The sequence below is a fragment of the Myotis davidii genome, unplaced genomic scaffold (genome assembly GCF_000327345.1).
Source record: "Myotis davidii unplaced genomic scaffold, ASM32734v1 scaffold1017, whole genome shotgun sequence".
In the NCBI taxonomy this organism is placed as follows: domain Eukaryota; kingdom Metazoa; phylum Chordata; class Mammalia; order Chiroptera; family Vespertilionidae; genus Myotis; species Myotis davidii.
Window position 1 is genome coordinate 629410 of NW_006288361.1, and position 10416 is coordinate 639825.

Consider the following 10416-nt stretch of genomic DNA (forward strand, 5'->3'; position numbering starts at 1 on the left):
TCTAGTGGGTGTGTTGTCGGAACGGGGGAGGTGGAGTAGCAGGCTTTTCTTTTTTCCAACATGGTGGACAAGGTACATGAGGGAAACGGTCATTTGCCTTAGAAAGGAATCCAAACGGAGAAAAGCCAGTTACCGAGAGAACTTTTTTTTTTAACTTATGGCACAATCTCTAAAGTCATGGGTCCTCATGTTTGTTCTCGATAAAAGGGAGAAAGGCCAAGAAATTAATCTAGCACGTCCCGTCCCAAGAAGGTCAAGTGAAGGGCAAGGTACGTGGGAAGTCTGGGATTCGAGTCACCTGGGAGAAGAAAGAATGCGTGTCTCATCGCCCACGTGCAGTTTGTGTCTGCTGCTGCTGCCTCTCTCGGGGGAAGACTGTAGCGGCCCAGATTCCCCATGTGCACGGAGGGTAAGAGCCTTAGCGTTGGCTTGGCTTAGGGCTTTGCTTTACATCGCCCAGGCATGCCCAAGGGAGCAATACAGGGGAGACACTGTCTCCCCCGCGGACTGAGATGTGTCCCCCTCCAGCTCCTCGCTCTAAGCCCCTGTGGGAGTTTTGGTCCCAACAGCATAGCACCGGGTGGTGAGCTCACCACGTTGCTCCCATGGTGAGAAGACACTTTCGCCTCGTGCTGTACTGTGCCGCAGACCCAGGTCCCACCTCTGCCCCTCAGCCCCCACTGGAGTTTGGGGGACCACAACCGGGGGAGAGGGCCATCATTAGTGGATGTGCAGGACTGAACTTTCCCTCCCCTGGCACTTGGTCCTACTCCCAACTCCAGAGTTCCTGTGAGTCCGATGGGATCTACAGTCCTAGCTATTGCTGCAGTTTTGGTGACAACTGAGCCAGTCTGGTCATTGCTTCTTAGTTCTGCTTCATGTTCTGCCCTAGGCCTGGTGTCTGACACCCATCCCCCTGCTTTTTCACAGGAGCCCAAAGCAATCTACACTAATAAAAGAGAAAGATGCAAATTGAGTGTACCTTTGCCACACCCACCAGCCAATCAGGAGTGAGTATGCAAATCAACCCACCAAAGATGGCAAGTTAATTTGCATATGCAGGCTCTGAGCAGCTGGAGCTGGATGCAGGCTTCCACACTACCCCAGCTGCTCTGGGCCTCTGGGCAGCGTGGGAAGGCAGAAAGGCAGCTCCGGGCTGGAGCAAAGGTGGTGCTGGCAGCCAGGGGAAGGAAGGCCCATTCTTGCACGAATCTTCATGCATCGGGCCTCTAGTCTTATAATACATCCCTGGGCCGGTGCTCAATCCATACCCGCTGCACTCCCACGAGCCAACTGGTCCCTGGCCATGGCTAACACGATTACATCTAACACTGTACTTCCCCCTGTGGACAAAGTTGATTGCACGCTGTGTACTTTCCCCTCTCCCTCACCAGACTTTTCTTTGGACTTAGCAGTGAGCTTGGCATGTGGCTTTCCTCTGCTGGCACACTCCCCTGGCTTGGGCTCTCAAGCTGAAGGTCAGTGCCTCCAGCGGGCTGCTGTTCTGCCCTTGGTTCAGGTCAGCTGAGACTCCAACATCGCAGAGCCAAGCTGAGTCAGTACCTGGATACTCCTGCGCCTCTGCCTGGAGATGCCCAGCCCCCCACACACTCTCAGAGGAAAGCTTACCTTTCTTCCCACTTGCAGCTCTAGGCTGGGAGCTCAGGCCCTCTGAGCGACAGAGGGTCCTAGGAGCAAAGCTCCCTTGACGCTTGACGCTTGCTCCCTGGGTGTGCTCTTCGGGAGGTGGCCAGGAGTAAACAATTTCAGCAACTCGGTTGGCAATGGAAGCAACTTTGGGGTCCACACCTGAAACAGGAGAGAACGGTGCTGAGAGCCCTGCCCAGAGCTTGGAGGCGATATTGGTACGCACCGCTGCCCGATCTGAAAAGCGGCCTGAGTGTGTGTGCGGGGCGGGCCATTCCTCAGAAGGCACGGGCAGTTGCCTGGCAGAGGCTGGGATGGGGGAGGAGCCCACCGAGGAATGATGGCCACTTTGAAACCAGGATCCTTTCGCACCCTCTCTTTGAAGTCTTGCAAAACTAGGGTCCCGTTCCCTTTTGTGAGGGAAGAAACACAAAAGGGAGGGCTTAGTTCTTTGCTTGAGGAAATGCTCATTATGCTTTTATTTTTATTCTATTTTTTCCCCCAGACCCTTTATAGTTTGGAGAGCTGGCCCTTATGTGCGTAGGAGGACATTCAATAGTTTGACAAGCCTTTGGGGGCTGGTCACTGGAGAAAGATAAATATCCCTGCTCTCAGGCCATATTCATTACTCAAGTCCATTATCAAGTAAACACTGAGCTCTCCTTGCTTATAAAGTCACGTGTTTCCGCTCTCCTTCAGATCTACTGGGAAACGTCCAACTAAGGCTGATTGGAAGCGAGGACACATAAAGTGCAACCCATAACCTTCAAGAATTTATAATCCAGGAAAAGAGCACGGCATGTATTTGCACACGTAACTGGTGAAGCAAAAACGTTTTGGGACATGAAGGTTTCAAGGACAGTGGCTCCCTGAATGTCATAGCCTGTGAAAGACCCTGGGGGGACATGGGGTTGGTGGGGTGGGCAGGCGGTATCTCTGACTTGTTTGGGAGCAAAATGTTCATTGTTGATTCATTACCTAAGTTCTTAACTTTTAGAAGCTTGTACAAGCTTCATCTTTGATGCCATTTGAAGCAATTGTATCGTGTAATGCTTGAAAGTAATACTATTTCATTTACGGGCTTGAAGTAACAGAGAGGGGTTTCGGCTGGAAGGTGGCTGTGTCTGGGAAATCCCCTTATAAATCAGGAGAGGCGAGAGGCAGGGCCTGGGTCTCAGGAGGGACTGTGTAAAACGCAGGTTCTGACACCCCGTGGAGCTGCCACAGGGACACCTGGGCCTCTCCCTGGACTCCTCCGTGGCGTGAGTCTTGGTGTTCTCCTTCCACTCCCTGGGCATCCCCAGAAGGGCCTTGGAGACTGCTGCTCGGCTCCTATGTCCCCTTTTAAAAAAGGCACAATGGCTTCCTTAAAAAGTCATGCTCCATCCATAGGGTTCAGTAACAGATGCGTGAATTAGAGAATAGAGAGGTCAAGGACAGAAGAAGCAATGCCTTAATTCCCATTTAAACAACCAAACTAAATATACTTTCCACTTTTAAATCACCTTCTTGCAGCCCAACCAGCCTCCTCTTGAACTCCCAGCACCCATGGCCCTTGGCAAGGATATGGCAAGAGGCTGGATCCCAAAGCCAACGGGAACCTTCGTTTGCAGTGTCCACAGGACACAGGAAAGAAGAGCTTATGTTTTCTACTTCTGTGACCTTGTGCCGCCTAAGATGATCAGTGCATGGTTCTCATTATGCCCCATCTTGCACCCAAAGAAAACAGATAAAGGTCCCAAAGGCTGTCCCTCCTCATCCCCCACCCCCATGTGGCAGGGCAATCACAGGACCCTGGCAGTTACAGAAGTACCCAACCTGACTTGCCTGTGTACAGTGTATGGGTTTCTTGGGGGGGGTGGGGGTGGGGGTGGGGGAATCGCAAGCAAATGCATTTTGACTCAGATGAACTAGCTCTAGTTTAAGATTCCCATTTTGAATACCTTAATTTTAAACACTGAAAAAAGAAAAGATTCCTTTCTTGTCAGAGTAGGTTCCACCTGATAGGCAAGGGGAAATTGGGTGGGGGTGGAGAGAGAACAGTAAGGCTGCCCAGTCTTTGGCATCTATTTTTGGGGGTCACTGTGGGGCTAAGGAGTTGGGAAGGTGCCGTTCAGCCTTTGGCCCGAGACTTTTGATTTAAAGAGAAGGGGCAGAAAGTCTGGGAGAGATTTCCATATGGTTGAGAGTGCTATTTCCCACCCAGTATCCGTTTTCTTCTTCCCTCCTGAAATGTCAGAGGCAGCAATGGTTGCAGCTGAAAAACTCTACTTCCCTGCCTCCCTTGCAGTTAAGAATGGCCAATGTGATGCAAGAAGAAATTGGGTGCAGTTTCAAGAAAGCTCTCTGAAAAGGGAGCTGAGTTCTTTAGAAAGAAGACACCCTTTCGTCCTTCTTTTGCTGCCTCTTTCTCCTGCTTGAAATGTAGACATGCTGGCTGGAGCCGCAGCAGCTACCTTAGGAAATAAGGTCACTTGGAGGCTGGAAGCCACTAGCTAAGGGAGGGAAAGAATAAGAATCCCTAATGACTATGGAACTACCATGTCAGGCCTGGGCTGCCAAACGCTGGTCGTCTTTGATGGGAGAGAATAGTAACCCCTAGGCCGCCTGGGACACTTGCTGGGACAGGACTACCATGGTGACAGATACGCCTGCAGGCTGTGGCCCAGGCCATTTTTGCTGGCTGTAAGCAGGGTCTCCAGAACCAGAGGGAGCACACAGCTCTTCTTAAAATGGAAGATGTTGATGCTCAAGATGAAACGGAATTCTGTCTGGGCAAGAGATGTGCTTATGAGTACGAGGCAAAGAACAACACAGTGACTCCTGGTGGCAAACCGAACAAAACCAGAGCCACTGGGGGAAAGCGAAGTCATGCTCACAGAAACAGTCGCGTGGCTCGTGCTAAATTCTGAAACAACCTTCCTGCGAAGGCCAATGGACGCCGAATCTGTGTAATGCTGTACCCCTCAAGGATTTAAACTTACTGAAAAGAAAAGAAATAAAAGTAAATTTGCAAAAAAGAAAAATAACCTGTACACTATTTAAGCCATAGCTATCCGAGCTGGTCACTATACGTAAGCGGCTGAGCCAGTTGTTAGCGGCCACGTTTCACAGGCAGTGAACCACAGCTGTGGGGAAGCCAACGCTTCACAAGTAAAAGAACCTGGGTTGGTAGTTTCTAAAAAATTGGTATTGACATCCGTTTTTCTACAACATGAGACCTCTCTGTACTAGACTCTGGTCTTGAGACATCACCTCATCGTCCTCAATTAAGCCTGGAGCCTGAGGCCTGGAAATGGCAGCCCAGGGTTCATCGTGACCTTTAGTGAAAAGAACCTTGGGGATGCCAACTGCTGAGCTCTGACTTCCATGCGGCAAAGTAGAAAGGGAATTTGAGGCTCTCTGGGGTCACACCCAACATACAACCAGCTAACCACCCACACAATTAATTGAACAAGAAAGCGAGGAAGAAAAAAATAGGTGAGAAGAGAGGATAACTGTGTAAAAATGTTTAAAGCTAAGTCTACTTAGGAGGTAACTTTTTCTATTTTTTAGGGATATCTCTCTATCTACCTATATAGACATCTTAAAATGTTAAGAACTAAATAAAGGCCAAGTGACACTTGAGTAGTATGGAAATACAGAATGTCCTTCATCTCAGGAAAGCCAGAAGATGAAAGTCTGTGAAATCATCTGTCTCCGGGCAAAGTCCAAAGAACAGGCCAAGCAGAAAAGCCTGTTTAGATGCCTTCAAATGGCTCTGTTAGCTCCGGAGCTCCGACCACGCCCAGCAGAAGGAGCTGCTGTACCACTGGGGGAAGGGAGCTCCCCAGATAATCCCACCCTCACTTTTGCTCTAAAATTCTATGTCTACTGGGAAGTAGACGTTTCCTTGATCATAGTGAATGATCTAGAGCTGTCCCTGTGTGAGCTGATTCTCCAGGCCCGTCACAAGATTTAAAACCTGAGACATGACTGCCACCTGTTGACTAATTATAGGTAAGTTACACAGTCCAGTCAGCCCAGCGGGAGAGGAGTTTTCATTTAAAACCTGGGCATCAGGCACGACATTGTTGAAGGAGAAAAAGCAGCTTATGCCAAGCTTTGTGTATGGAGGTAAACTCTCTGATGAAGTCTCTTATGAAAATGTTTTATTCAATACAATGGATTTTGTCCCTCTGAGGGGAGACTTTGTAAGTGTCCTTCAAAGTTGTCTTTTTAGAGTGGTTTAGACTTTGAAAAGTATTTCTGTGTGTAGCTACCTGATCTTTCCAACTCTCCTAAGAGCTAGGGAGGGTGAGATACCCCAATGTACAGATGGAAACACAGAGGCCCAGGGAGGTGAGTTGACTTACCCCAGGAAGAGAAGCAGCTAGAGCCCCTGGCTAGAGCACTTCCCCTTATACTAGTACTGGTCTTCGACACAGAGGTTTAGGAATTTGGGCAGTAAGCTTATTCATAGACAGTGAAGCCAGAAAACCAATCCCATCACCTTTCACTGACACCCTTTCCTCTCTGCTCAGTCTTGAGAAAAGTAGGGCAATTATTATTAAATATCAATAACTTGGGAGACTGAGGCACAACGAATGCCTTGCTTAAGGCTGCGTTACCAGCTGGGAAGCGATGAACTACTATGCATACAAAGAAGGGAAAGATTTAGTTGCAGGAGAAAAAGATTCCCATCAAAGCCTACCTTGGTTCTCTAAGCGCTGCTCCACGTTGGAAAGGGACCGAGAACATTGTTGAGTGTGAAGACCACCCTCATGCTCCACTCTCTTTGGACCCTGAGCCTGGATCTCCGTAGGCAAGCTCTCTGAATCTTCATCCTTCTCTGCTACTCCAAAGAGAGATCTCCAAGAGGACTTTTTCTTGGTGAGGTTTATGGGCTTCTCACTAGATCGGGAACTTCTGCAAGGCCACGACTCGTTTGCTGACCAACTCCCCAGTCCTCTCTGGGACAGGCTTCTGGTCCTGGGCAGCTTTGGTGAGAAGACAGCAGACGTGCTCTTGAAGACATGGTGTTTGGCGTAGAACTCCAGTATTTTGAATTCAATGCTGTTTGGGTCATCATCATCCAGGGGGATCTCCTCCAGGTCGCATGCACTGGTGGTGCACATGGCGGGCCTGCAACGACAGAGTCCACACGTGTCCTCTACCTGTGGGCGCCTCCTGTCGGTCAGGGGAGACAGGGGTTAAACTGAATGAACATTTATTAAGCATCTATTCAGTTTGTTCTGGGAGGTAGGAGTAGTCGGAGATGGAAAAGCCAGGGCTCTTTTTGAAAGTTCAGTCTCATAGAGACACGAAGAAGAGATCTGGACATAGATAATTCCAAACAGTGAGCTAGGACTGGAGCGGAGGTGCAGAGCCAGGCGAGGAAGATGGGGAGGAATAGAAGGTGCAAATCAAGGGCGAGTGATGGCTCTTTGAAAGATAAAAGGGTTTAGGCAGCTGGGTGGATAGTGGGGCTAAGGACAGGATGGGTAGAAGAAGAGTCTATGGATGAATTTAGGACGTTCGAAGAGTGATGAGAGAACTGTAAGGCAAAAGCTTTGTGGTTAGCTGGGGACTCAGAACGTAGAGGGACAATAAATGAAGTGGCAGTCAGGGCCAGGTTATGGGGACCTTCTAATGTTAGGCTGAAAGCTTTGTATTTGCTCACGTTGGTCAGTCCGTACATTTCAAAAGGAGCCCTAGACTATGGAGGGCAGCTAAAGGCCTTCTTGGAAGTTAAAGGTCTTCTAGGTGAGCAAATGAAAAGGCCAGCTGCCTGGGTGTATGGCCCTTCCCGTCTTCTCTCCTGCTTCCTTTACACTCTACTTTCGTCTGTATAGATTTGCGTATTTATTTATTTATTTATTGAGAGAGAGAGAGATGAGAGCAACACATTGACTGGCCTCCTCGTGCACGTTCCCTACCGGTGATCAAGCCCACAACCAAGGCATGTGCCCTAATCAGGAATCCAACCGGCAACCTTTTAGTGGTACACAGGACAACGCCCAACCAATTGAGCCACACCAGCCAGGGCTGTTTCTCTTTCCATATTTGGTATTCCATGTAAGATTTCATCTGAAAAAACCTGCTGTTTTTAACAAATTTTAAGACTACTGATGGAGGCAATGGAGAGCTTTTCAGTTTTGAGCAGGAGAGTGATGTGATCACAGACACGTTTTAGGAAGATCAGTACAAGAAAAAAATGACAGGGAGGGAAGGGTTTCATTTTCATATGAATAACCAAATAGATACAAGAAACTGATTTTGTTCAATGTAAGCTTTCATGAAATAATTCCTTTTCTGGTCCCCTGCTGGGAAGGCGTTTCTTTTTGTTAAACATCTACTTTGCTTTCTTCTGAGTGAAAGATGTTGCTTAGCGATATTGAGACCTGAGGTGGGTGTGAGTAACTGAAGTGGACAAGGACTGTGCGACCTGAGACACACAAGGAGTGAGCCCCAAAGGATGCGGCAAGAGCGGGCCGTGCGGGCAGAACGCTGGGCAGCAACTTGGTGTGGAAGGGGCTGAGCCCAGGCCAGAGCCCAGAGCTGGAATGTGTCAGGAGGGGATGGCTGAGGTGTTTCATTTGAAGCTTCCTTTTGAATTGGACAGTCCAGGACACTGTGGGCAGAAGGACATTTGGATCCTACAGGAGCTATGTACTGGGTAGAAGGGCGAGCCCTCTCCTCAAACCATAATATTATGCTTCCGTAGACACCTCCATCTAAGTTTGCATTGTTTTTTTTAAAAAAAACTTGGACCTTTCTCATGTAGCGTGAGGACTGTAAGTGTGTGTGTGTGTGTGTGTGTGTCATTGTTGGAGAGAGGAAGGTCAAACTTAAATAAGTTTGCTAAATGCTGATTCAGGAGCAACATCAGAAAGGAGGGAAAGCCACTGAGGCCAGGAAGGACCACAAACTCCTTCTTCCATTTGTGAAAGGAGTTTTTGTTGTGCTTCAGGCTAGAAAGGAAGGGAGTACCTGGCCCACGCAACAGGCAAGATCAAGGACAAGAGAGAAGCAGAGAGCACAGCAGTGCTGAGGCAGTGGCCACCCCAATGAATGGGGCAACCCTACGGACGGGGTGGGTGCTGGGACCAGGGCTTGGGAAGCACTTGGCTCAAAGAGAATGCATGGAGACATGAAAGTATTACTTAAGACACTGTAAATGCATTTGACAAGTGTAGGTTTATTTTTCCTTACTAATCCTCATTGTGAATTAAGGGAGAGCTATTGTTCAGTGGACAGCTAAGTCTTAAAGCAGCAGTGAGCTATGTTATCACACATTGGACCCCTTCTGCTCTCAGCTATTCCTTGTTGAAAGTAAAAGCCCAAGGTCTGGGTTGTGGAAACTTACACCACAGGTTTATGCTTATGTTCATGGAAACAAGGCTCTGAGTGGAGCTCCTGAGCTCTGGGTCAGAGCCAGGAGGGAAGAACTAGCTCCCTAGTCAGACCCGTGAGACTTGTTCTTTTTCTTTCTTTCTTTAAAAAAAAAATTTTTTTTTTATTGATTTCAGAGAGGAAGAGAGAAATAAAGACATCAATGATGAGAGATTAGCATTGCTTGGCTGCCTCCTGCACGCCCCACACTGGGGACCGAGCCTGCAACCCGTCACATGTGCCCTGACCAGGAATCAAACCATGATTTTGCTTCATAGGTCGATGCTCAACCACTGAGCTACACTGGCTGGGCAGTTCAAACGGTTCTAATGCCGCTTTTGTTTGAGAACCGCTGAACTTTAGGGGCATGTTGCTTGTTGGCTTAAACTTTAATGAGCACCATTTTGGCTGAGTGGCTGATTCCTCATACAGTGGTTTTAAGGAAACGAGAAAAAGGCTAATTTGGGGCTCTGGGTAGCAAGAGGTGGGCAAGACAGTACCATGATCAGCCCTGTCACAGTCACATTTGTTTATTTTTTGTCTATGGCTGACCCTGCTAGTGTATTAGGAAAATTCCTTCTCCTCTGGGCTTCACAGTCCTTGTCTGTAAACTCAGGGAATGGGAGTCCTGCTTTCTCTGCCTGGTGTGGGGTTAAGTGAGGTTGCAGGCCTAGTGCCTCGTGCAGCAGGTATTCAGTGATGGTCCCTTTGCTGCCCTCACTGAAGTCAGTGAGCTACCTGCAAGGTCAGGGGGCAGGGCCAGCCTGTCCTATGGTCAGTGTGATAGCCCTAGGAACCAGCACAGTTCCTGACCCAGAACTTTCTACTTTTGGAGGCATAGTAGAGACTATCAGAAAAAATTGAAGAGCTGATTCTGAGGTCTGAATCTAAAGTGCGCACACCTGGTGTCAGGCATGGGTGAGTGGGAGGTGGAGGGGAACACGTGGGCCTTAAGCCTCATGAAAGCCTAATACCTTCGGTGGGCTCTGCCCCACCCTAGAGAGGGTGTCGAAACGTGTTCCATTCAATGAATGACTCGGGATCCGGCTATTATTCTCTGATCACCTTATGTTTACATAGACTCTCCTTATCTATAGCAAACCACACCAATTTACTCTCCAAAGCAAGATTACACAAGTCCTTCTGTTGGCCTCTTTTCCTTCCCAGAGAGTTCTTTCCCCACAACCCCCCAAATGGCCAAAGTCCTTGGGGTCTCCTCTGGCTTGTCCTTCAGGAGCCCCACGGTGAAGGCACTGGGGTGTGGGAACAGAGGGGGAGCCCAGAGCTGCGGGGGAAGCACCTAAACTCCTGTGAATGCCAGACACACTTTCGGGATTTTTCTAGTCCTGGATTTGTTTGTTGAGGTTAGATTTCACTTCCCTGTGGGAGGTAATA

At 48.7% G+C, this 10416-nt stretch overlaps 1 protein-coding gene and 1 pseudogene across 2 annotated transcripts in view; one reads left to right on the plus strand and one right to left on the minus strand.

The window, feature by feature from the left end:
• Nucleotides 1-10416, minus strand: part of BCL2L14 (BCL2 like 14) — a 20585-nt gene that overhangs the window by 8832 nt on the left and 1337 nt on the right. The window contains exons 2-3 of one of the 2 annotated variants that reach the window (XM_015561675.1): nucleotides 6341-6816; nucleotides 1630-1809 (exon numbers count right to left, since the gene is read on the minus strand). In XM_015561675.1, coding sequence (XP_015417161.1) covers nucleotides 1630-1809; nucleotides 6341-6764 — 604 coding nt within the window. In that variant the 5' untranslated portion in view covers nucleotides 6765-6816. The remainder of the gene's footprint in view (nucleotides 1-1629; nucleotides 1810-6340; nucleotides 6817-10416) is intronic. The other variant, XM_006760223.2, reaches the window with a different exon arrangement.
• Nucleotides 3895-4641, plus strand: LOC107182551 (annotated as a pseudogene).